At 35.7% G+C, this 25,828-nt stretch overlaps 5 protein-coding genes across 14 annotated transcripts in view; 2 read left to right on the top strand and 3 right to left on the bottom strand.

Annotated features, from left to right (window-relative positions):
* On the bottom strand, window positions 1-20,871 carry LOC129576924 (nicotinamidase-like). 2 transcript variants are annotated; one of them, XM_055463075.1, is made up of 6 exons: window positions 20,867-20,871; window positions 2,452-2,566; window positions 1,670-1,856; window positions 1,385-1,489; window positions 729-1,304; window positions 1-614 (listed from the first exon to the last, which is right to left on the bottom strand). In XM_055463075.1, exons 2-6 carry the CDS (start codon window positions 2,553-2,555, stop codon window positions 492-494), a joined length of 1,095 nt encoding a protein of 364 aa, XP_055319050.1. In that variant the 5' UTR covers window positions 2,556-2,566; window positions 20,867-20,871; the 3' UTR covers window positions 1-491. The 2 variants fall into 2 exon arrangements, with proteins under 2 accessions (XP_055319050.1, XP_055319051.1); XM_055463076.1 differs by lacking the exons at window positions 2,452-2,566; window positions 20,867-20,871 and adding an exon at window positions 2,281-2,344.
* Window positions 3,303-8,156, bottom strand: LOC129576921 (sarcosine dehydrogenase, mitochondrial-like). The gene is made up of 11 exons (XM_055463060.1): window positions 7,824-8,156; window positions 7,604-7,754; window positions 7,255-7,357; window positions 7,041-7,182; window positions 5,906-6,960; window positions 5,691-5,833; window positions 5,516-5,621; window positions 4,753-4,901; window positions 4,571-4,665; window positions 4,323-4,493; window positions 3,303-4,251 (listed from the first exon to the last, which is right to left on the bottom strand). The coding sequence occupies exons 1-11, from the start codon at window positions 7,945-7,947 to the stop codon at window positions 3,854-3,856; spliced, it is 2,637 nt and encodes an 878-aa protein (XP_055319035.1). The 5' UTR covers window positions 7,948-8,156; the 3' UTR covers window positions 3,303-3,853.
* On the bottom strand, window positions 8,299-12,891 carry LOC129576920 (sarcosine dehydrogenase, mitochondrial-like). The gene is made up of 12 exons (XM_055463059.1): window positions 12,699-12,891; window positions 12,063-12,606; window positions 11,708-11,858; window positions 11,499-11,601; window positions 11,259-11,400; window positions 10,126-11,180; window positions 9,893-10,035; window positions 9,718-9,823; window positions 9,492-9,640; window positions 9,274-9,374; window positions 9,027-9,200; window positions 8,299-8,914 (listed from the first exon to the last, which is right to left on the bottom strand). Exons 2-12 carry the CDS (start codon window positions 12,193-12,195, stop codon window positions 8,469-8,471), a joined length of 2,703 nt encoding a protein of 900 aa, XP_055319034.1. The 5' UTR covers window positions 12,196-12,606; window positions 12,699-12,891; the 3' UTR covers window positions 8,299-8,468.
* LOC129576922 (L-asparaginase) lies at window positions 11,778-18,218 on the top strand. Of its 5 annotated transcripts, XM_055463066.1 has the most exons (7): window positions 11,778-11,882; window positions 12,958-13,378; window positions 14,767-15,010; window positions 16,008-16,243; window positions 16,358-16,565; window positions 16,711-17,252; window positions 17,397-18,218. In XM_055463066.1, the coding sequence occupies exons 3-7, from the start codon at window positions 14,809-14,811 to the stop codon at window positions 18,129-18,131; spliced, it is 1,923 nt and encodes a 640-aa protein (XP_055319041.1). In that variant the 5' UTR covers window positions 11,778-11,882; window positions 12,958-13,378; window positions 14,767-14,808; the 3' UTR covers window positions 18,132-18,218. The 5 variants fall into 5 exon arrangements, with proteins under 5 accessions (XP_055319041.1, XP_055319040.1, XP_055319038.1 ...); XM_055463065.1 differs by lacking the exons at window positions 11,778-11,882; window positions 12,958-13,378 and adding an exon at window positions 13,399-13,453 and having other exon boundaries at window positions 14,873-15,010; XM_055463063.1 differs by lacking the exons at window positions 11,778-11,882; window positions 12,958-13,378 and adding an exon at window positions 13,465-13,641 and having other exon boundaries at window positions 14,873-15,010.
* LOC129576923 (putative fatty acyl-CoA reductase CG5065) overlaps window positions 19,690-25,828 on the top strand; it is a 14,974-nt gene continuing 8,835 nt past the window's right edge. The window contains exons 1-2 of one of the 5 annotated variants that reach the window (XM_055463067.1): window positions 19,690-19,870; window positions 20,664-21,284. The gene's annotated coding sequence lies outside the window, so the exon portion shown is untranslated. The other 4 variants (XM_055463070.1, XM_055463072.1, XM_055463068.1 and 1 more) reach the window with 4 other exon arrangements.

Below are 25,828 nucleotides of genomic sequence, written 5' to 3'. Positions count from 1 at the left end.
TTATTTCATTACTTTTTTTTATTCTTTGTTCAAACATGTCATTAATTTTTTTTTATTGCAATATTAAAGTACAGTGTTCAATGAATCACAAGAGGATTTCCTACATTTTGTTCAAGTTTTTTTTTTGGAATTATGTCATTTGTATGCTTTGTACTTATAAGTACTTTATTTATTATAGTAAAATAGGAAAATTAGGTTTTATTTTTGCATGGAAAATGTTTCATACAGGCGTGGATCATGTTTCGTGATTTGTTGCTCTGTAAAACAAAATGAATACATTGTTGGACGCAAGGATAGCATAAGCAAATCTAAACTAGAAGCTCTTTTTGGAATGCTGTTTTTTTTAAAGACATTTAGAAAAATACTCGTTTTATATCATCGAAAAAATAGTGTCGGCCAATTGTGTACAAAGGCGGACATGATAAATTACAGTGTTGTTTATGAAATAAATCATTTTAATTGAAAACTGATCAAATTCATTTGAATATTGATTATAAATTGGTGGTTCTGCCTTTGATTCTTTGGTAAAGCGCTGAGTTTACGTTTTTAAGTTCCATGGCCAGTTTGTATCCAAGTTCCGGACGGCGATCTCTTCCTTCGACCATTGCCTTCACCTGGTCAAAAAATGAAAAGAACAAAAAAGTATTTAAAAAAAACAAGAGCAACAATTCGTATTTTGATTCCAACAATTTGAATCAGCTATTTAAAAAAAAAATCCCAATATGTACCTGCTTCGCATTGATAATGACGCCGTTCGTTGACAAGACCGTTTCTTTGACACTTTCAATGTCTTTGAGGTCAACGCCGCGACAGCAATCGTCCAGTAAAATTGTGCGATAGCCACTGGAAATGGCATCAACAACGGTCGCACCAACGCAGATATCATAAGCCAGTCCACATACAAAGATATCCGTAATACCCTTTGCTCTCAGTTGTGCGTTGAGTGTTGTTTCCGATATATTTTGATTGTCATGGAATAGAGAGTATGAATCAATTTCTGGGTTCGTTCCTTTGTACAATTTCACCGAATTGTCCAGAATTTTGAGATCTTTGTGCAATTCAGCACCCCATGAGTCCTGCACACAGTGTCTGGGCCATAGACGTTGCCGAATCGGTGGCGTACCATCAAAAATGACTGTGTCAAAAACCTTGGCCGATTCTGCATCGAGTGGGCTACTCTCATGCAACGGACGCGTTTTTATGTTATCGATAAATGAGATGTGATCACTTGGATGCCAATCCAACGAATAAAATACCATATCAAAATCAATACTGTCCAACAACTGGTTGATTGGTTCGATTATCTAATCATGTGATGATAGAAAACAAAATCGAATTGTTATTCAATAAGTTTGGTATGACTTACAACTTATCAGATAGTTACCTCATTTCCGTTGTGTTGTGCACTACAATTACTAATGCTCAACGAACCACTGATGAAATCATTTTGGACGTCAACAACCAAAAATGCACTTATCGGCCGAACAATCTGTGAATGGTTTTAAATAAAATGAGATAGTTTTTTTTATTGGCTCTTGTACTGGGTTTTCTTCAAGTATCTCCCGAATGGAATGTCATTTCTTCGAATTTATTTGCTTTTTTCCCTAATTTATCACGTTTTGATAAGAGAAATGATAATGAAAATAGTTTTCAAGTGTATTGCGCATACCGTTTTGATCCAGTGATTCCAGCAAAAATGAAATTCATCGCGATCGATGTAACCGTCTTCATTTTTATCGAATACCTCGAATATTTGTTCCAGCTTTTCGTCCGAAACCACATAGATGTGACCTTTGTCGTTTCGAAACAGGGCACGGCATATCAGCATAAATTCCGGCAATGACAATAGGTCATCACTGAAAAAAGAAAACACATCAATGTAAAAAAGTGACAAAGATTGACAAAATAATGTATAAGTTAAACTTTGCAAATGCAAAGCGAATATTTTAGATGAACGGATGCCGAACCCAAATTAGAACGCAAAATGTAACAATACATTTTCTTGCTGTGTCGCCTTTGTTGATCAGCAAAGCCGGAGGTATTGTTTCAATAAACAATTGAATTGATTTAATGATGTAATCATCGCCATTGGAATTGAAAATTGAACCGAATTGCGTTCCAAATCAACTGAAATCGGATAATTTTCGGTCGACCATTGCAAAAAAAAAAACGACGGTATACACACATGAGTCCCAATCCCAACGCTTAATTTCAAACTAAAATTCTCTGCGTTTCCTTGTCAACGACACTATTGACATAACAACGCAAATCGAAAATTACCCAAAATTTCATAGTTGTGCCGATACTTTAAGATATTGACCTTGTGAACAACACTTTTTTGTGTGTTACACAAACAACAGCCTGAAAAACGTGCGAAACGCAATTCGAATTTAATTTTTCAAGTCCAAACAAAAGAAAAAAAAACCGTCAACATTGCGACACAAAACCTACCCGTCTTTATCAAACGCCGTGAAGCACACGTCCATGTCCAATAGTGTTTCATCATCAACTAAAACTTCCCCATTGGTCTCAATGCAATCCGGTGCGTTGAACATTTTCTTGTTGTGTTGTTCCAGATGCGTGCAAACAAAACATTCATCAATTTATATGTGTCGATTCACTTTCTTATTGACGTATTCAATAACACCATCTGAATAAAAGGAACACACTGTTGCCGGCAATTTCAATGACAAACGAATAAATAAATTTATGAGCAAATAAAATGATATTTAAATGCAGCAGAAAAATGATATAAAATATATCAATCGAAAAACCAAATTTAACAAAACCCGCAAACAAAAACAAAAATCAAAATAAATCGTTTCGGAGCTACTGTGATAGTTGGGAACACGTGTAGCGCTGTACACTTTAACCAACTCACTGGTTGACAGCAATCATCTGGCACAAAACATGACTAAGTGTAGCCAATATATACGCTACCGAGACACGCGTACGGTGCACGAAAAACGGACGCATGGCAGAAAAGAGACAACAATATGCGTTATGTCATTCCTCAATATATGGTCTTATTGTTCTAGTTTGACGTCTAACTATTTATAGCAGTTCGATCTCTTATATGATATTCGAATGTGCTATAAACACGCGTTGACGACAACTCGAATGAACACATTATTCCGATTCGTATATCCATTCGACTGTTTTATTTTTTTCCATTGTTTTTTTTTTTCGCATGAAAATGGCCTTGGAATAATTCAAATTTTGGCAAAAATATATCCTTTTCGGTCATATGTCGAGAACATCATTGATAAATTCAGAATATATTCCGATTTTTATTGGTAGACTTTTTGTTTTATGAAGATTTATGATATTTTATTTTCAATAGAATTTCCGGTTTCATATGTCAAAGGCAATTTTTGTGTAATCAAAAATGGTAGGGAACAAAAGAAAATGAATTTTTATATTTTAGAGCAATGACATTCAAATGCTAAATGAACAGTTAATAAAAATTGAAAATTTTCTAAGAAAAACTTATAAAGATAACGTATAAAAAACAATGTATTAAGACGATTCGGTTGAAACGACGATTTAGATCAATAAATTGTCAACAAACATTTTCGCCGTCTGAGAATGGCCACATTTTCGGATTAAGGTACCATTTTCTAGCGACCGATTTTTGTCGCCGATTCAAGAGGGCTATTCAGAATTTTGGGTACATCTTCTGAGCCACTGAACGGATTTCTAAAATTTTTCATATTTTCTGAAAGGTGTAATCATCAACTTTCTAAGAATGTATATTATTTTAAAATTCATCAAGTGGCTCTACAAATATAGCAAAAATGCTGAAAATCGGCGAAGATCGAAAATGGTACCTTTAGAAACATTTGCTGATATTTTAAAAATCAAGTAGCGACTGCAAGTGTACTTTGGCCGAATATAATTTTCCAAGTACATCAATTTCATAGGATCCCCTAGTTAACCGTTTAACATCGATTGGTGCACCATCAATCGAACGAATGTATGATTTTCCGATTGATTTATTGATGTAATAACCGAATTCGGCTCGTCGCACATAGCCAACCGCTTTGCCATTGCAATAAACGCCTTCCAAGCCCCACAATGGGATTTTTTCGTCAAGAGTCAAGTACGCCAAACGCTTATGCACACCATGTTTTCGTTGCTTTTCAATCACTTCCATTCCTTTATATTCGCCATTTTTTCGACATAAACTCTCCAGGTTTGCTTCAACCGGTGTGTCATCAGATCGCAAGTCAAAGCCCCATAAATGATGTCCTTATGAAATGAGAAAAAATAAACATTAGGAAAATGCCAAAAAATGAATTTGTATGACACAACAAAAATACCTTTTTCACAGTTCAGCGAATTGTACGCACGAAAACCAGCATTTTTCAAACCATATTGCGAACCGATGTCCATCAATTGGTTGTAAATACCCACACATTCTTCATTATCCATATGAAGCTCATATCCAAGTTCACCCATTGTACTAATGCGCATTATCCGAACACAGAATGCTGAGGGAATGGAATAAAAATTACACTAAAGTAGAGCTCTATATAATTCAAAATAAAGAAAAACTGAAAATTCAAACCTTTCGAGTTTGCTTTCTTCATTGTTGCTGTTGTACTTGTAAACGGAGTCAGGGTGTCCAAGCGTGAAACAGTCAATTCTTCTACTATTTTTTGACTAGATTTTTACGCAGAAAGGAAACATTCTCAAAACCTCTTTTTCTTGGAAATTTCTTTCGAAATTTTTTTCGCGATTTTTCATTACCTATTTGGCCCTTGAATGGAAATAATTGCCATTTGATCGGTAACATCTCTCACGGTAGCGTTAAATTCTCGTTCGGCAACCGCATCATTGATATGTGCTAAAATATGATTAGCAAATGCGCCATCGCCAACTATGTAATATGCAGTTCCCTACGTTTTCGAAATTGCAAGTTTTATGAAGAAATGTAAAATCAAATTTGAATTGACTTTGTCAAAGTTTTTTTTTTTCATTTGATAGATTATTATGGAGTTCGACGCACAAGAACTATCTTTTTAATGCGCACAAAAAACTATCTGAAATCAAACAAAATGAATATCTCTGGAAATTTCCGCAATGCATCACTTAATCGTCTGGAATTTGAGCTCCTAAATCAATGGAGCCAGTGACTTGCAGCCAGTGCTGGTTTATTTGCTCATAAATATCATCCATGTGTATTGTGCAGTCAAAATGTCAAGGAATACTAGTAGAAGAGAGACTAAAACAATAGCAAACAACAAATGCCAATGCTCGTCTGCATTCGATTGCAGTGCGACGGTCATTCGATTTACTCGTGTGAAAAGTAAATTATGATTATCAAAATGAAATTTGGTTTTACATTTCCAAACATAAACGCATTGTTATGTAAATGGAGATCAAACGTTTCAAGTCTTCTATTAAGGCTTTTCAGTATCATTATGATTCATGAAACTGTCAGGAGACTTTGTCAAATGAAAAAAGAAACTTTAACAAGTAAATTCTCGTATAAATCGAATTCAATAATTACATTGAATTTTGGTGTAGTAACACTTCCATCTCCTGATTCTAAAACTGTGACCATGAAATTCGCCTCAACACCACCACGACCATTGAGAGCACATGTATAAACGATTCTAAATAACCAGACATTCACAGCGTTAGTTCAATCGAATTTAGCGATATGAAACTGAATTGAAACGTACGAGTTTGGTGGTTTGTTGATATCATTGGTACAAATCCATTCCATTGCTTCCTTTGAATCAGGGCCATCGATCAAGATTTTTGAGAAGCTGTTCAAATTGAATATGGCCGCTTTAGTTCGACAACTCATTGCCTCCGCGCCAATCTGACAAATGATTTATTCAAAAGATCTTCTTATCTTGTCACAACATAAACAAACAAAACTGATATAACATACCCTTTTGTGATGGTCAGAAAACTCGTACTTTTGATCTCCTTTCAAAATATTCAAATAATTCCTGTCTGAGTTACGCGGATGATCATATGCACCATACCAATCATACGGAGGAATATTAATCGGTGCTTTTTCTTTGTAAAAGAATGCGGGACGTTCGTATCCTTGTTTCTCCTCCATAACGGCTCCATTTAAAACCAATTCCGTATGCAATGGATCCGTTTTAAAATTTCGTCCCGCCAGCGGTTGAAGATGGGCAAAAACCGTTGAGTAATTTTTGGCATAGGCTTCATGGCATCGTTGGATTGAGTATTCCTTATCGGCCATTTGCTTTGGTGTAAAACGTCTCACATCGAAATTAAACATATAAAAATCAGGTCGTCCGTGTATGATCCACTCGGCCAATTGTTCGCCGCAACCACCGCCATACATCATTCCTGCCGAATTAAACCCACAATTATGGAACAAACCGATCATAAGAGGATCTGGTCCCATAATCGGTCTATGATCTGGAGTAAACGATTCTGGTCCACATATGGTGCATTTAATACCAGCCTCACCAAAAGCCGGACACAATTCAACCGCTTCTTCAACGTGACAATCAAATGTCGACCAATCCAAATCATACAAACCAAAACTGAATTCACTCTCAACTTTCTCCAAAAGAATTGGATTCTTTTCATAGCCACCTAAATACATCGATGATCCTTGTACACGAAATACAATCGATGCATCGTGATCTCTTATATTGGGCAATCCTTTAATACCTTCAATTGGCTCGGACACAACATACGAATGCTTCATTGGAATCAATGGTATTGTTATACCGAATGGTTCGAACAAATCTCTTCCCCAAACTCCAGTTGCATTCACAATACAACTCGTTTTTATGTCACCGTGTTCAGTTCGTACGCCGATTATTTTATTAACACCTCTGTCGTTTTGCTCTGTGAGTATTTCCGTAACCGGACAATCTTCAATGACTTGAGCATTCGACGTTTTGATGGCAAGCTTTGTCAGGGCATTGCACAACATCGTTGGATCGATTATACCATCACCTGATGGGCGAAAATTGGAAAGTTTGTATTAATTTTTGTTGGAAAAACGATATCTATGGACATATTTTATGTTGCTTTACCAGGTGAATAAAGTGACTCAACAAATGCATCACGATTTAGAACCGGTGCAATTCTAAGCGTTTCATCTGGTGTGAGCATTACATGCTCTATACCATATATTTTAGCAATTGTGGCCAGACGTTGATATTCATCCAAACGAATCTATTGAAAAAAAAAAATTGAAGAAAAAGAATGGAAAAAATGGTGGTGCTTGTGGAAAATATTGAAATATACCTTATTGCGAGCAATAAAAAGTCCTCCATTTTGAATCCAACCGGGATCGTATTCGGTATTATTTTTTATATCAATCACCGTATCTCTTGTTGAGTTCAATAACCTGTTTGCATGACAGATAAGGTAATTTTCTTCTATTTGAATATTATTTTTGAATTGAATTCATCTACGTCTTTTTTTTTCATTCTTTTTGGTACTATCTTTCCTATCTTCTTCCTTTCGTTCTTCTTTTCTTTCGGCAAAAAACAATTTCTTTTTATAAATTTCTTGCACCGAATTTTTCTTTTCAATTAAATTGATTCAATCGAATGAAGATTCTTCATTGAAGAATGATGCAGCCACTACTTACTGAATATCGGTATCATTGGGTCGAATACGCCACATAAGTCCATTTGTATGCCATGTTGTTCCAGAAGTCAGTTTGCAGCGTTCGATTAAGATTGCTTTTATGCCACGTTTAGCCAGATGATAAATTGTGTAACAGCCGGCACTGCCTCCACCTAAATCAAAGCAAAAATCATTTACTTACAATATATGAATGTAATCAATGTATTTCATTCACAATTCACCAATAATCACAACATCGGCATGATTCGGCAGAACTTTTTTATTATCAACATTGCCACTATTCACCAAATAGCGTTTCGTATTTTTTATCGATTTTCGGAGATTTTTCCATGGATATCGAAACATTCTGTTTTGCAATTTATCAATTTACACCTATTCAATATCGGCGTTCGGATACAATGTTTGTGTGCAAAAAAAATCGCATTGAAATGGTATTTAAACCATTCGATTCTTATCGAACCGACCAACCATAATCGCAACACAAATAACAAACAAATGCATTTAATCGATGGAATCTTATCGCGATTCAACATCTTCAGATTGATATTTAGATTGTTTACAAGCCACTGTTTAACATTGATTCGCTAAAAATAATGATCGAATATGATAAGCATACGATTAGAACAAACTAAATGAACGCGTCACATTGTTTGTGTTCTACTTCAATCTAATCTAATTTAATCAAAAGCCACATTATTGCTCGTAAAATTAGTATTTATTGTGATCACAAAGTAGAAAAAAAACATTGAAAAACACACCCAAAAAGGGTGATAAAGTTGTGAATTTATCTAAATTCTTAATTATCAATGGCAAGTAATTATCAAATTGATCAATAATATTCATTAGAAAAGTTTTGACTTTTTAAATCATAGATTGTCAGGAATTTCGTTATAATATCCCAGAATACGCTGATTAGTTTTATCAAACGGTGAACTGAGATGCAATTTTGCTGGATATAATTTACCAAGGACGTCAATTTCGTATGTGCCTTGTTTCAAGTATTCTGTATCGATTGGTTGTCCATCGGAACGATGAATATATGATTTGCCAATGGATTTGTTAGTCATATATCCATATTCAGCCCATCTCAGGTGGCCAACTGCTTCGCTGTTACGATAAACACCTTCTAATCCCCATAATGGAACTTCTTCGCTTAGAGTTAAATACACTAGCCGCTTATGTATGCCTTCATTTTGCTGCTTTTCAACCACATTTCTTCCTTTGTATGCACCGCTTTCTCGGCAAATAGACTCTAAATTCGCTTCCACTGGAGTGTCGTCGGATCGTAAATCGTAACCCCAACGATGAGTGCCTAAAACCGAAAGTAAAGCATTTGAAGTAATAAAATATCCATGATAGTGGTGTTTGTTTGAATTCTTTACACTTTTTTCTCAACCAAATAAATCTCACGGTGAGATTCTCACCTTTTTCACAGCTCAACGAATAGAATGCACGAAAACCAGCATCTCTTAAACCATATTCAGAGCCAACGTTCATTATTTTGTTATAAACACTGGCACAATATTTATTCTCAACATGAATCTCATAGCCAAGCTCACCGACAACACCACTTCGCAAAATTCGAATCGCAAATGACTCTGTAATTCGATAAAAATAGATTGATATCATAATTCTATAGCCCAAACAAGTAATTCATTCCATTAATCACACCTCTCAAATTCTTATCTTTGAATTGAACTACCATACTCTTGTGGTACGGTAACGTCTCTTGGCTTAACTTCAGGGCAGTTAACTCTTCAATGATTGCGCGACTTGAAATAAAGTAAATGAAAAATATATTTGCGGAATGGAAACTGTGTTGGAATTATTTTCAGAATTCTGGTTCTTCTGTCAGAAAAATCAGTTTTTTTTTTGCGATTTTTCATTACCTAAATGGTCCTTGAATGGAAATAATTCCCATTTCATCAGTAAGATCTCGTACGGTGACATTGAATCTTCGTTCGTCGATCGTCTCATTTATGTGTGCCAGCGTGTGACTAGCGTATGCACCATCACCAACTATGTAGTATTCGTTTCCCTGCATTCATGACATTTAAATTCACAATTGGTGAAATGGTGAATTTAAAAATTAAAAATGCTTATTCAATTGCTTACATTAAATTTGGGATTGCTTAAACTACCGTCGCCTGATTCTAGAACTGTGACCATGAAATTCGCTTCAACACCACCACGACCGTTGAGGGTACATGTATAAACGATTCTAAACAACGAGACATTCACAGCGTTAGTTCAATTAAATTTAGCGATATGAGGCTGAATTGAAACGTACGAGTTTGGTGGTTTGTTGATATCATTGGTACAAATCCATTCCATTGCTACCTTTGCCTCGGGCCCTTCGATCAAAATCTTATAAAAGCTGCTCAAATTAAACGCAGCCGCTTTAATTCGACAGCTCATTGCCTCCGCGCCAATCTGGCGAATAATATGAATGGAATAAGAATGATTTATTCAAAACCTCTTCTTATCTTGTCACAACGTTAACAAAAAAAACTGATAACATACCCTTTCGTGATGGTCAGAAAAGTCATATTTTTGATCTCCTTTCAAAATACGCATATACGTTTTGTCTGAATTAACCGGATGATCGTATGCGCCGAACCAATCGTACGGAGGAATATTGATCGGTGCTTTTTCTTTGTAAAAAAATGCGGGACGTTCGTATCCTTGTTTCTCCTCCATAACAGCTCCATTCAAAACCAATTCTTCATGCAATGGATCCGTTTTGAAATTTCGTCCCGCCAGTGGTTGCATATGCGCAAAAACCATTGCATAGTTATCGCCATAGGCTTCATGACTGCGTTCCTTCGCAAATTTCGTATCTTCCATTTGTTTCGGCACGAAGCGTCTGATGTCATAGTTATACATATGAAATTCAGGACGACCGTGAATGATCCACTCGGCCAATTGTTCGCCACAACCACCGCCAAACATCATTCCTGCCGAACTATACCCGCTGCTATGGAATAGACCGATCAAACGAGGATCTGGTCCCATAATCGGTTTATGATCCAGTGTAAACGATTCTGGTCCACAAATTGTGCTTTTAATGCCAGTGGTCGCAAACACTGGGCAAAGCTCTTCCGATCCCTTAACATGACTTTCAAATGTCGACCAATCTAAATCGTACAAACCGAAATTGAAATCCTTGGCCACCGAGTCTAAAATAACAGGGTTTCGTTCATATCCACCCATGCAAATGGAAGAACCTTGAATTCGAAAGTATATCGATGCATCGTGATCTCGGACATTTGGCATACCACGAATACCTTCGATCGGATCAGACACAATATAAGAATGCATCATTGGAATCAAAGGCAGTGCAATGCCCAACGGTTCGAGTAAATCATTTGCCCATACACCAGTTGTATTCACAACACAATTCGTTTTAATGTCACCGTGGTCAGTTCGTAAGCCAATAATTTTGTTTACTCCTCTGTCACGTTGTTCGGTGATTATCTCTTTCACTGGGCAATCTTCAATGACTTGAGCATTTGATGTTTGAACTGCAAGCTTTGTCAAAGCGGTACATAACAATGTTGGGTCGATGTCCCCGTCACCTGATGGGCCGAAATAGGAAAATGTGTATTTTTTTTTTGGAAAAAATATATCTATGGATACATTTTATGTTGCTTTACCAGGTGAATAAAGGGCCGCAATGAAGGATTTTGGATTTAGAAGTGGGAAAATTTGTTGTGCTTCAACCGATGAAAGCATCGCATTTTCAATGCCCATCAATTTTCCAATGGTTGACAACCGCTTGTATTCGTCAATGCGAATCTAAAATTTGTTTATTTTATGTGTAAAAATGGAGTGTTCTTTTGATACTTTTGCCTTAGTTTTTCTTTCTTGTTACTGCCTTTTCTCTTTCACTTTACCTTTTCATGGGCAATGAAGAGACCACCTTTTTGTTGCCATCCCGGATCGAATTCAGTATTTTCTTTGATATCAATCAACATATCTCTGCTTCGATTCAAGAGCCTAAATGAACATACGATTTGATTATTAACGGTGCTTTTTTACTTCATTTATACCTCATTTAAGATTGTTTATTAATATATGTAGATGACAGAAAATGTATCGTTACTGAATGTCAACATCACTTGGTCGAATACGCCAGAGCAACCCAGCTGTATGCCATGTCGTACCCGCCGTTAATTTACATCGTTCCAATAAAACTGCTTTGACACCACGTTTTGCCAGATGATACAACGTATGACATCCTGCACTCCCTCCACCTTCACATGAGAAACGATTATTGAGTAAATAAATTGGTGTCTGTACATACTTCTCTTCTTTTTTCATCGAAAGACTATCATATTAATATTCACCATCATCAACACAATTCATTCATTTTTTCTGTTTATATTTATTTTGTCATAAAATCCGATCAGTTGTCGATAAACATTATCATGAGTCAAAAAAAAAAAAAATCACATTACCAATAATAACGACATCAGCCTGTTGAGGTAATTGAATTGTCTTTTTCGTAACTTTCTCTGTAACCGAATAACTTTTCGTTAAGGCTTTGTAGAAATTTTTAACCGTAAATTTTTGCTGTATAATCCTGTTCATTATGCTGTCTAATATAACGTTGATAATGTGTAATCGTTGTGAAAAATAAATATAAACTGTTTGTCCGAAAATCTCTGGCTTTCGATTTATATGCGTATTGAAAAAAAAACACACAAACAAGGGCTTTGTACCTCTACAGAGGCACACTTTTTCTCTGATAATTTTGCGAATGTATTGCAAATTTCAAGTTTTCTGATCATTAGAATTGTTAACGCACTGGAATGTAAACAATAATGTTTTCTATTCCCGAAACCAAATCCAAAAGTTGAAAATAACACCGTTGGATGAACAACAAATCGAAAGAATTTTGAGGGAAATGTAAAGTTGTTCCGCTGTATTCGTATCAATCACTTTCACTGTCAACATAAAAAATGATAAAGGGCCCCATGACCTATCCGCAACGATAATTTCCTGTAAATATTTTATTGGATAAGTGGTTGAATGTTATGGTGTGATGTGTTATTGTTCAAAAAAAAAAAAAACGTTCTTAAATATTGCATTACAAAAATAGAATGACATTATCATCAAAATACGTTATCAAAAATAAATTATCATCAGAGCCGGATAGATCGAATAATATGTGCTGTGTTTGCTCACTCGTTTGATTCTTTTGTGCACCGACAGTTGTCACAAATGGTCGATTTTTTATACAAAACATTCAGTTATTATGTTGTGATAATGACAACAGTGATAACAGTTTACGCAACCCATGCTTTTTTTCTGCCCATTGCTAATCAATTTTACTTCATTTTTTTTTTTCAGGGATTGATATTTATTCATTTATATTTGTTGATGTGACCAAAGATATATTGCACAACAGCACATATTGGACTAAGCAAAGGCGTACAATGTTATTCTCAATTCTAACGCATTTGAAGTTGGCGCTAAAATTAGCACACAAAAACACACGCGGGCGCAAAAAAAAAATCTGACAGAATCTGTCATGCGACTAAAGTGTCAGAAAACTGATATACGCTAACATTGTCGGGTGTGTATATATGTGTGCGTGTGTGAACAACGAGATCAAATCGACAAAAAAAATAGTTTATTGTCACGTTTTATCAATGTATCAACAATACACACTCACAAACATATTGTGCAATTTCTTCTGTTGTTGCTTTGTACGAGATTCCAGGTGACTTCATTCGGCAATGTGCATCGTTTCATCTTTTAAAATGTGGATGTAAGGCGCCAAAAATGTGCATTTACTACTTTGCAAGCATTTGTTAAGCAATAAAAATTGGTGAATTTGGCAGATGTTATTGCCATTCATTCAGATTTAGTTTTGAATTAAGGGAAAAAAGTTAGTTCGCTGTAGCAGTTTGAACCGTTGACTGCGAACGATTCCAAAAGCAAACAGCTGTAAAACAAGATTTTGAACAAACGTGTTTTGTCATCGCAGAAAAAAAAACTGTTTTGGTTAACTCAGAATCGGTATTACTCACAGTAAATAGATAAATTCTGATTTCTTTTTGTAAATTTAAATTCAATCTGACTACTTAAGAATCAACCGCAGTGTCTTTATTATGATTTTGAAGAATTCTTCTCTTATATGCATCAGACTTAACTCCATGGAATTTTTAAGTTCGCTTGTTCATTGTTCAAGATATATATTAACCACGTGCTTTTCATTTGAATTGTGGAATATTTCAAAATTTTGCTCTGTATGAATGATAACGAAAACAGTTCATTGACCGAATGTTTCTGAGTGAGTCGGTTTTTTTTCTGACTCTCTCTCCCTCTCCAGTGCAAGAAAGACAACGTCCATAATAATATACTTACAGTTATTTCATTGATAGTGATGAAATGTTACGGTTTCCGTTGTAATTACGTAGCACGTGAATAGCATTGTTGTTGTTGGTATTTTTTTTTTTTTGGAACGGAATTTCGATTTAATTGTCAAGGCTCATGTGATTTTTTTGGCCTTGTACGATGGAATTCGCCAAAAATTCATGAAATTGACATTGCAATGTCACTCTTTATTGTCGCCATCGCTTGTTTCAGTAAGAGAAACAGCGTGAGTTTTTTGAATCCCATTATATATATTCCTGCATCCAAAATAAGAAAAATAGGGGAATTACGAGAAAATAACACGGTGCTTTGATTATTTTATTTCTGAGACAAACACAATTTTATTCTTTTCTTATTAAAATGAGACGAACGCATATTCCTCGTGTCATTTGGTTCTCTTCGTTTTCATTTTCTTCTACTCCACATTTTCTCCTTATCACTTTCCGTTCGATTAGTTAATTATTTCCAGATGAATGGATTTTGAACGATTTGACTTTCTTCCACACTTTAATTTCCCACCTTTTCTCATATCGCGCCGCAGTTTTGTTACGCAGTTTAGTAATTGCAAAGAAAGTGTTGTTTTCATAATCAGAGTGTGCGACATTTACACACGGACTCAGTTCAATGTACAGTAGCTCACTCACACTCGCCGTGTACTGTTAGTTCAGAATACGTTAATGGACTTTTCTACTAGTTCACTGTGTTCACATCTTTTGAATAGCAATAACTTAGCTTTTTTGTTTGTTGCTTTGTTTGTTTACGAACTAATAATTGATTCAGTGTATAGAGGCGAATAATAGTTGAAACGACATTAAAAAAAAAATGAGCATAAACAACGGGCAAACCCATGGAAATCCTTCTCATTTGGAATCAATTGATTCTCTAGAGAACAACAGTCGAAGTGATCGACGAGCATCGTTAGTGCGAAATCAAAGTTTTGATGACATGAGCACAATGGCTGAAGCTAAAGTTCTGGTTATTTACACTGGCGGCACCATTGGCATGACGAGGAATTCCAATAATGGCAAGTATTTTTGTTCAACCTAGTTCCAAGATTATATTTAAACCAATTTCCAATTTACTCTCCATATTCAGCATAATTCAGTTCAGAAAATGAAATGAAGACACAGTGAATTGAAAGAAATTCATTGGTTTCATGCTGTGTGTACGTGTACAGTCAAGTGTTCAAGTTCAAATTAAATAAACGTGTTGATACTACAGCAACTGTACAACTGTACAACATTATTTCTAATGTGCAATCGCATTTAATCATCATTGATAACAATAACGTGCATATGAATAATAAGCGGACTCATTAGAATTATTTTATCATTCACAATGATAATTAGTGTTAGTTGAGAAAAAAGTAAGATATTTGATCTCATCAGCGTTGTTTCGACAAAAAAAAAAGTTCGTCCGCATTGATTTGATTCAAAGCACCATTTCTACGGCTTATCTAATTGAATGGCACACATTCTGACTGTAACACATTCTGTGATTTGTCAACGTATCGCGAATCGCGTTATCAGTAAACCAATACGACCGTTAATTAAACTATCTGAGTGTGATAACAAGTGTCACGGTGGATTTATTTGAGTTGAGTAAACAAAAATGTCCCAGTAAGGAAGCAGTTTCACACTTTTCGTTCTTAAAAACAAGTTCACTGTCGTTCGATCAAGTGCAACAATACTTGGATTCAATTTGATTAATGTTAATTGAAATTATCGAATTTTTATCCAGATAAAGATTTACGATGATTCAGTTTATCTACTTTTGAATTGTATGCGGCTATTTATAGCTACGCTAATGAATCACATCTTTATTTTTGCAGTCATCCAAACACATCACATCAAAATAAATATTATTGTTAAATAAATTGATAAACCATCATCGTGTTAATGTTGATTCTTATGTGATTATTTTTTTCGGTTGGTTTGAAAACTGTTTATCAGCTAATCAAATAAAAATATGTTTAAATTATGATCCAAAGAAAAAATAAAATCTATTTTTGTTCTTAACAGCATTGGAGCCGACGCCGAATGTGTTGATTTCGCAACTTCGCAAATATCCGCATATGCACGATGAAGAATATGCCCGAACGCGATTTGGCAAAGCAGTTGGCTTTGGTCCACTTGTGCTTCCGTTTGTTCAGAATGAAGGCCGACGAATTATTTATACAATTATTGAATATGATCCACTATTAGACTCAAGCAATATGGCCATCAAAGATTGGGTTCAAATCGCAGAGGATATCAAAGTATGGCCAACATTTTTTTGGGAACATTTCCTTTTGATTTCAAATGGAATTTTTTTTCTCAATATGATTCAAATGGAAAATTGGCGATAAATAAAGTACTCATTTTTTTTCTAGGACTCTTATCAATTTTATGATGGTTTTCTGATATTGCATGGAACCGACACTCTGTCATATACCGCATCCGCGCTCTCTTTCATGCTGGAAAATCTTGGCAAAACAGTTATCATCACCGGTTCTCAAATACCAATCTTTGAGACACGAACTGATGGCAAGGATAACTTTACATCGGGACTGATTTTGGCTGGAAATTATGTTATACCAGGTTAGGGTTGATTCGGTTGTTTCGGTTCAAATGATGATTCATTTTCTTTCTTTGTTGTGAAATTGAAGAAAAATTCAAAAATGTTGTTGTTCTTCCATCATTCATTTCCAAAAACGACTAACGAAACATATCTCATCCATTCCAGAGGTGTGCGTCCTATTCGGTAACAAATTGCTGCGTGGAAATCGAACAATCAAAAACAGTACGGTGAATTTGGATGCATTTGATTCACCGAACGCAATGCCATTGGCAAAAATTGGCATCAATCTGGACATTGACTATCGGCTAATTCATCGGCCGTGCACGGTAGACAAATTCACTGTACATGGCAAATTGAACGAAAATGTTGGCGTTCTTCGGCTCTTTCCGAGTATTTCAACGGCAACGATCAAAGCATTCCTACAGCCGCCATTACAAGGAGTCGTTTTACAAACATTTGGCGCTGGAAATATCCCATCCAATCGTAAGGATTTAATTGAAGAATTGAAAAGAGCCAACGACAGCGGCGTAATAATTGTCAATTGTACGCAATGCATCAGCGGATCGGTTAGTGAAATCTATGAGGCTGGTCAAGTATTGTGCGATACTGGTGTAATATCTGGCTTTGATATGACACCAGAAGCGGCTCTAACAAAACTTTCGTACGTCTTGGGCAAGGATGATTGGAGCTTGGAGACCAAGAAACAGGTAAAGTCGATCGATTTGAAATGAAACACTTTGTGAGCAATCGATCAAGAATGCCGATCCATTTCAAATCGAAATGTTTTTTTTTTATTTTTGAAATTATTCTGATTGATTTGAAATAAAATGGATTTATCTCTTGAAAACCAGATAATGGAATCAAATCTGCGTGGTGAGCTGACATCGACAAAACCGATGAAATTGGATGAAATTGGACTAATTGACGCAGTGGCAAGATCATTACAAATCTCGTCACCAAAAGAGCTTTCGGAACTTGGCGAAACGCTATTTCCGGCGATGATAAATTCGTCAGTTGTGTCCGGAAATACGAATAAAATTGACATGCTTAAGGGTCACGGTGCAAATTTGTCAACAGTAAATCATGATCATCGAACAGCGCTGCACATAGCTTGTGGCGAGGGCAATGAAAAAATGGTAAGACATCTACTGGCCTACGGTGTTTCCGTACATATTCGTGATCGTCACGATCGAACCGCTTTAATGGAAGCAATTGCCATCGACAATCATGACATTATCAAAACTCTGGTCAAATGCGGTGCACATATGACCGGTTCGTCCCGTGTACTGGGAGAGAATATGTGTGCAGCTGCATCGCGTGGCCTACTGAAACGCCTAATGTCTTATCGATTGGCCGGTGCGAATTTGTCTCAAACAGATTTATCACATCGAACCCCATTGCATTTGGCCTGTTTGCATGGACACACCGAAGTTGTTGAATACTTATTGAAAAATGGCGTTGAAACATCGGTCCTCGATCATTTGAATCTCACACCGTACGATTATGCTCTAAGAGGTGGCCAAAATGAAATCGTGAATCTTTTGAAAGAAAAAGGAGTTGGCCCGCCCAACTCGAACAACGAATAGATATTGGCCGATTCAGAAGACATATCTCATTTTTGTTTTGTAAAATTTGAAGAAAAAAAATACGTTAATAAAGTTATGTGTTCCAACGAATTGTTTTGTTGTGGGAAGCAATTTTTGTTCATCCTTCTTTGTACACTTGGTAGTATATAGTTGAAATCAGGAGCTACCCGCAGGTTTTTTTTTTGACAAGTAATAAGTTTTTGACAACCGTTATATTTTAAATCTCCGCGTATATGGAATCAATATGATTCTTGTTAATGTTAACGTTCCGATTCCTTGATTTGCCGTCAAATACAGTGGTGTCCCGTTACGTTGAACGCAGATTGCCTGTGAAAATAGTATATCGAAATAGGCTTTAAACATGCAATATCGCAGCGATATGCTTTCCTTCTTCCGCTTACGCGTTGAAATCCAAGAAACATGTATCTTTTTGTATCGTCCACTTCGTCCACCGTACATGCGTACTGCTAAACTAAAGCACATTTTTTTCGTTGCGCTCACCTCATCTGTGTTGGGCGAGCAAAAAATGACACAAGCGATAGCCTAGTCTATATATAAGAGCCGTGTATGTATATGCCGTATTGACGGATCTGCATTTGATTGTGTTACGGTATCAGAAATTGTGTGGCTGCGAACTATAGAGACCATGAGTAAGTTCGTTTCTCTCTCTGTGTGTGTGTATGTTGCGATGAGGAAAAATGCGATGTCGTTGTGGGTGTGTGTGTATGAATTTTCCATTATGCTATATTCTATAATAATCATAAACTACATATGATCCGTCACTGTTGACACTGTTCGGGTTTTCTTCACCTTCAACCGTTTCACATACGCACGCATACACACATTCAAATTGAAAATGCCGCACGCGAGTCTATATGACGTAACCAAGAAATTTTTTTCATTATTTTCGAAATTAACGGAGGAAAAAAATGAGCAAATGAATATATGTCAGCAGGTTTTTATTTGGTGAATTAACGGTGAAGAGATGTTTATTAGAGGTTTAGATCACAATTCAATATCGCCTTGTTGATGGAGAGAAACATCCGAGGAAATTTTTTTTATACAAACAATTTTTGTTGTTAATGAATGGAAGTGACATAATACACAAAATGCAAACGATGCACATATACGAGTCAATAAAACGCATACAATGACATGATTTTTCCTGAACACACACACACACACACACTCTTACTCTCCCTCCCTTCTGTAATATCCAAGCATACATAGACACACACACATCCATTGCATGTGAGAGCCACGCGCATAATACGGTGGAAGTGGATTTTTTTTCTGTTCTTTTAAACTGCTTTAATTTATTCCTCGGCAATATAAATTCAACCTAGTGGCCTGAGAGAGCGAAAGAGACGCTATTAAGTCGATGTATGCGTGTATTGGTTGTTTTATTTGGTGAGTGTATAAATATGGGGCGATGCTATGCATGTGTATGAAGCGATTGTGTTTGTGTGTATGTGTGCGTTTCCGAGTGTAGAGAAGGAAAAAAAAAACTCTTCGAAAAATTTCATTTCCTTTTTTCGCGTCGATTATTCTATTCTCTTCGCTGCGGTATTAATACAACATGGCGTTCGCATTGATTTTCATCAGCACAGAATTTTCCAATTCGCGCTGAACGGCTTTTTTCCTTTTTTACAATACCAAGATAGAAAAGAAAAACAACAAACCATCCGATTTCAGTTTGTTTTTTTTTTTGCAGTAACGTGTTTCAATTCCCTGATCCGGTATGTGTGTGTGTGTATACATATACGTATTCCTTGAGTTATTAGTTTTTAGTTTTCTTTCACTTGTCTCTCTCTCTCTCTCTCTCTCTCTCTCTCTCCCTCGGTGTGTTCATTCATTCATTCGTTTCATCTGAAACTAACGGTTCCGTTTGGCAAGTGTACAAAAGGGGTAGGAATAAAGAAAAAAAAAAGTTGCACAGTGAAAGAGTTCGAAAGAGAAAAAAAAAAAATCAAGAAAACAAAATCATACCAGATTGAAGTATACAAATCAAATTGGTTAAATAAAATCTGTGGTTTTGTTTGATTTTAATTGAAATCTTCAGTGTACTCTTCAGTGTCACACGATTTTGACTGTGCAAATTTTACTTTTCTTGCCTATACAATGTGTCCCTCTGGAAAAAAAATCCAATTGAAGGAAATGAATTTGAGAAGCCATACGATGAAGAATTCAATTAGAATCCATCATAAAGGTCCTCCGTTCAAATTCATACACACATATATCTATATGGAATAGATTTGGGCTAAAGCAATTTTTGTGCAGTGAATTTATACACACACGCTTCAACTGTATGACGTTTTGCTCGTCATCCACCCTTAGTCATTCGCAAGCATTTTCATAAAACTTGCAAGCGGCATTCGGTACATGGAGAGAAGAACAAACGAACGAACGAATGAACGGAATCGAAGTCATCTGAGTCACTTTTCTTTTCAGATTCATCATCATTTTTTTTTTGTAATAGTGACAACAAAATAATTCATTGTTTTTGTTTGTTTGTTTTTTCGTTGTGTGCAGATTCAACTACAAAACATCACCTTCTGTATCCAGAGACAATTTCAGCAGTTGAATAGTAATAAGAGTGCAAGAAATTGGCAACCGAAAAAACATCGAATCTACCATTAGCAACCAAAACGTAAAAACAAGCAACAGAAGAAGAAAAAAAAAATATTGGAAAATTGGAATTAATTTGTGTTGAACGAAAATTATTGCTGTTCGGCTATTGTTGTGTGTGCATTGAAGCCCATGTGTGAATGTTGAGAGAAAAAAAAATATTTAAAGCTTTAGTATATAATCAATATCACAGCCATCCAATAAAGGTGGTGACATTACCTAGTCGCTTAACAAAGTGAAAAGAAGTGCTTCGAACCAACAAAACAATATCAACAACCGAATAATATTAAGGCGATCAGTGGAGGGTTGTTGAATATTGTCTAATTTAGAAATTACAAGGAATAACAAAAAACAAAATCACACACCCGTATACAGATGATGAAAATTCATGTAATGTCTCAGGATCGAGTGCCCCATCATTAATGTCTGAATTTTAATTTTGTGTGATTAAACATCAAAACGAACGAAAAAAAAAGTTTTCTTTTTGTTGCTTTCGTTTCTCGTCGGATGGTGGCCACAACCAAAGTAAGTGTAGTGACAAGTGATGTATATATTTTCATTTTTCATCCAATTAAATGGGTAGAATTTAAGAGAGATGGTGACAGGAAAGAAAATGCCAATAAAATCTGATGTAAACTCAAAATTTAATTAGTGGAATTGGTGCATGTTGAACACTTGATGCAAAACCCAAAGAAGACGTAATCAATGCCATTATGGTGATTATTTCCACTCAATGCGATCATTGTCCTATTGTTGTACTGCACAAATTGGATGCGATTCATGCATGGAAAAATTTAAAAATATGAAAATAGTTGAATGGGAAAAGGCGGAATGCGACTTGAACAGTTTCAACTGCAAATATGTATGCATGTTTATGTGTGCGTGTGAAAGCGGCGCCATCGAACTGAATGCTTTAAGCACCCTCGAAAATTAAACATTTCCCATCGGCAGAAAAATTGTAACAAATCATGCCAGCCATGCGGCCTTCTTCACGTTTTTGCCAAAAAGCGATATTACATTCGCTTACTGCAAGCGTACATAGCACGGAGCGAACGAATGGAGAGAAGTAAAAAAAGAGATGAAAAATCGTACGATTAAACGGCTGGAAAATGTGGAGATGTGCGTATGTGTGTGTGTTTCATGGGCTTGTGTATCGAGAACGCTCCACGGAGAGTGCTTTTATGCCAAAGTGGTAGTTAAAATACTACACAGTTGACGTTGGGAATAGTCGATAGGCACGAATACAGTGCCGTATGTGTACTCCACAGCCAGTGCGAAAGAGAGAGAGAAAACTCAATTGGGAAAATGACAAATTTTCAGGCGCCACACACATCGCGTATGACAAATAAAAATTGTATGGCCGAACAGCGTATACGGAACAAAATGGCCATTTTTAGAGTTACATTTTGATCTGCCCTACTCTCTCTCTCTCTCTCTCCCTCTCTCTCTCTTTCTCTGTCTCTCCCTCGTTTTGTCACTATAATGCACCACTTTGACCTTTTCTATACGGTTTTTTTTCCTTCTCTCCATATTACCCGCTAAATGAGGAGAGAGAGCGCGCGAGACAGAGAGAAAATGTAATTACATCGTGCGATAAAACAGACAGGTCAATTAGCCGATTAAATGTATGTGCCCATAGTCATACGATTTAATTGGTCATCTATCAAAACACAATATAATTGTGTGTGAATAATTTTCAGTAACGGCCAGATCGATCCCATCATAAATCTAATCACGATATTGTTTAGTGTTAACGGTGAACTGGCCCGATTCAGACATGTATGCATTATTTATTCACATTTCGACACTTATTCAATTATCGACATTAATATCAATTGAAGGGTGCATACAATAATAATAGTGGCTTCACTCCATTATGAGTTTTTCATTCATTCATTTTGCTTTTTTCCCCTTCTCTTCCACCAATTTTAATTTAATTAAATACTTCTGACCATGCAATTGTTCTGATTATTATCTGCCAATTTAAAATCGACTAAAATATTCATATATAAATCAGAGAGCATAGTCATCGGAATATATTTAGTGTGAATAAATAACAGAAGCAAATATTTCGCGGTAAATAACCGCAAAATTGTTCAATTCTTCATGGAACATAAACAAAAAACGCACAAACTCAACTCTACAACAGCTAATTTCATATGGATTAAATCAATTTTTTTTTTGTTCGGAACAAAACTAATGACTTGATGTTAAAATGCTTGAACACGCATGTGTTTCTTCAAACTTTAGCTTAAAATATACAAATCCACTTGTGATACTAGGTTTTACGCGCGTTCCGGGTGAATGAAATTGACAGCACAGCTGAAAAAAGAATGAGGGGGAGAGTAAGAGAGCGAGAAAAATGAATTTCAAATTCTCATAATTCTCACACTCAAATTTGACTGTAAATCCATTGCTTGCTGCGTTTGTTTTCTTCTCTTTCTATTTATTCACAAGATATATACCACATCGTGCTTAGAACACATAAAATAGCCGAATATATACCGGCTAGACGAAGTGGATATGATGCGGCCGACACTTAAAACGAGAGAAAAACTTTTTAAAAAAAGAGAACCAAACGCCGTCTATAAATATACTTGCAATAGGAGGTTAGCGATTTCATTTTCTTATGAACTTTGATACTTTTAAATGGTAGTTCCAATTAACAGATTGCCTCATAAATAATCTATGACCACATGAATGAACAAATGGTTACACTTTATCGTGGCGTGTGTACATTTGCACACACGTGTGTGTTTGTGTTTTTTTTCTTCGCATGGATTTTTATTAAAATAGAATTTCGTTCAATCATTTATTGGACGGTAAAAATTAAGTTGTGTGTCGAAGTGGTCAAACGGAAATCAAGTAACAACACACAAAACTTGAATAAATCAATTAATTGCTTGATAATATCATGCTTAATATCGTCGGTGTGCATGGCTCACACTAGCTGACGCTAGAGCGTATCTATGCTATTTTTACCGTTACATGGAAAATCAATCGCATATTGATTTTTAAATCGGAGTGTTTGTTCTTCAACAAAATTGTTGTGGCCGAGATGATTTTATACTCTTTCAGAAATGTCACAAGAGAACGCACATTTAAGACACCTAGACTATGAATCATTGGGCAATTTGAACTTGCTATTGAAAGATATTCAGGTGCATGGATAGAAGTTTTATCATGGAACTCTTTTTTTTATATCGGACACACTCAAAATATGCTTCTATATTTAGAAAAGAATCTATTAATCAATCGTCAAAAATACAAATGTTCTAAGAAAACACTCTACCAATATACCCTACTTTGACGCTCATCGATGTGGTTATGTAATAGATTTTGCAATATATGTGTACAAGGTTATGGTAATCAAAATTCCATTGAATGAGACTATTTCAGATTGCCACAGTACAATTCAAACAAGTTGTTCTTTCAGATGAAGGACCGTGGCATGAAAATCTTTATGACCGACTGTCAAAAGTAATAAATAATCTTATGAAGCGATCATGAATGAAAAAAACATGAGGCAAACTATAATCGATGGAAGTAAATGCATATTTTGGGCAAAATTTTTATGCCATTTTCCTCATAGAACATCGATAAATCAATGGGATCGAAGAATATATGTCAACACTTTTCTATGGAAAGAAAACATGTCAACAAGCTTCTTGAAATAGCCTATTTCACATCCTCCAGATTCTGTCCCACAGAATTAAGAACAAATAAAACCGCTTGGAGTGAATTCCGCGTATAAAATTTATAGAAACAATTAATATGTGTTTGAAGCGATCAAAGTTCATCGACGAAAACAAAACAAAAAAATTTGCAACAACTTTGGTGGTGGTAAGAACAAGGCAACGAATATAGTCAAAGACTGGTTGGATTGAGAGTGCCCAGAATGGATAGGCTTCATATAAAATGTATGAACAGAATACCGTTAGAATTTAGTGTAATAACGGTAATGAAATCGTGTGGACTTAAAAAAAAGAAGTATATCACAGTTAATTGGTTGTAAGTCGGTATAGATCATTTATGTTGGTATAATTAGATGGGTTGGTATGGGCAAACGCATGTCGCGAACAGATGAATTCAATGAATTTCCACTGAGTATCAAATGTTATTAATGTCAATACAACTAGAACCTCACCTTTCGTGATAACAATGGTCACATTGTAGTGCAGACAAGAACGTGAGTTTTACCTATAAATCACCAGGCATTCAACCGTTTTGAATCCAGGAATTCAACCGTTTTTGATTTGCTGCGCTATCTTGAAGTTTTGGATAATCAATTTTGGTGGAAAAAGAACATCTAAACTGAGTTTACTGCGAACAACATCACTTTTACGCTAACAGCAATTCGTACACCAAAGAGTTAGTGTGTTGGTGTGAGCGAGACAAAGTTTGACAGCAAACAATTTGGTTGTGTCAGTTCAAATGTTCTTTAATTTTCATGAAGGAAAAAAATTGAATAAATTCTACTATTTGAATTCTGTTGATTTTAATATGCGTTCTGTTTAAAATCAACTTTGCGTTCATTGATGCACACCTCGAATAATGTTGTTTTCTGTGAAAAATGAAAAAAAAAAACGCAACAAACTTGACACATTAAGTCACATAAAAATGATCAAATAAAAAATAGAAATAGCTTGATTTGAATCCTCAAATTGAGTGGCCGTTAATACGTTCGAGCATAACGGTAAATTTATGTTGTACACCGTGAGTAGTTCATGGAGAAACTAAAGTAAGACAAACCAATATATTCCGTTAATTGTACACGTTCGGTTCAACCTTCTCCAGTTCAGTGCACTTCATATTCTCCGCTGCATATATGAACACTGAATGCAATGCGAATGAAAAAAAAAAGATTTTAATTGCTTTGCGTTTAATTCTTTTTTTATTCAATTTTTTTTTCTTCACTTCTACAGTTGCTTGGCATTATGTCAAAAGGTCTGATGATCATGAGACGGTATTTTGTTTCAGAACCGGCAAATTGACTTTGTAATGTAGATCAAAACAACAACAAGAGAGAGAGAGAGAGAGAGAGAGAGAGAGAGAGAGAGAGAGAGAGA

Source organism: Sitodiplosis mosellana, unplaced genomic scaffold, assembly GCF_009176505.1.
Source record: "Sitodiplosis mosellana isolate CC-2019 unplaced genomic scaffold, AAFC_SMos_1.0 Smas_scaffold_6191, whole genome shotgun sequence".
Taxonomy (NCBI): domain Eukaryota; kingdom Metazoa; phylum Arthropoda; class Insecta; order Diptera; family Cecidomyiidae; genus Sitodiplosis; species Sitodiplosis mosellana.
The sequence above is the reverse complement of the archived record's forward strand: the minus strand, read 5'-3'. Positions and strand labels throughout refer to the sequence as shown.

Coding starts and splice junctions, on each gene's coding strand:
- LOC129576920 (XM_055463059.1), bottom strand. CDS start 12,195: ATGAACAGGATTATACAGCAAAAATTTACGGTTAAAAATTTCTACAAA. Junction 9,201..9,273: donor CAAAGATAAGAATTTGAGAG/GTGTGATTAATG, acceptor ATCGAATTACAG/AGTCATTTGCGATTCGAATT. Junction 8,915..9,026: donor TTCGTTGAGCTGTGAAAAAG/GTGAGAATCTCA, acceptor TTTCGGTTTTAG/GCACTCATCGTTGGGGTTAC.
- LOC129576922 (XM_055463066.1), top strand. CDS start 14,809: ATGAGCATAAACAACGGGCAAACCCATGGAAATCCTTCTCATTTGGAA. Junction 15,011..16,007: donor GACGAGGAATTCCAATAATG/GCAAGTATTTTT, acceptor TGTTCTTAACAG/CATTGGAGCCGACGCCGAAT. Junction 17,253..17,396: donor GCTTGGAGACCAAGAAACAG/GTAAAGTCGATC, acceptor CTTGAAAACCAG/ATAATGGAATCAAATCTGCG.
- LOC129576924 (XM_055463075.1), bottom strand. CDS start 2,555: ATGTTCAACGCACCGGATTGCATTGAGACCAATGGGGAAGTTTTAGTT. Junction 1,857..2,451: donor ACGGCGTTTGATAAAGACGG/GTAGGTTTTGTG, acceptor TTCTTTTTTCAG/TGATGACCTATTGTCATTGC. Junction 615..728: donor TCATTATCAATGCGAAGCAG/GTACATATTGGG, acceptor TTTTTTGACCAG/GTGAAGGCAATGGTCGAAGG.
- LOC129576921 (XM_055463060.1), bottom strand. CDS start 7,947: ATGTTTCGATATCCATGGAAAAATCTCCGAAAATCGATAAAAAATACG. Junction 6,961..7,040: donor TGAGTCACTTTATTCACCTG/GTAAAGCAACAT, acceptor TTCGCCCATCAG/GTGATGGTATAATCGATCCA. Junction 4,252..4,322: donor TTCGCTGAACTGTGAAAAAG/GTATTTTTGTTG, acceptor TCATTTCATAAG/GACATCATTTATGGGGCTTT.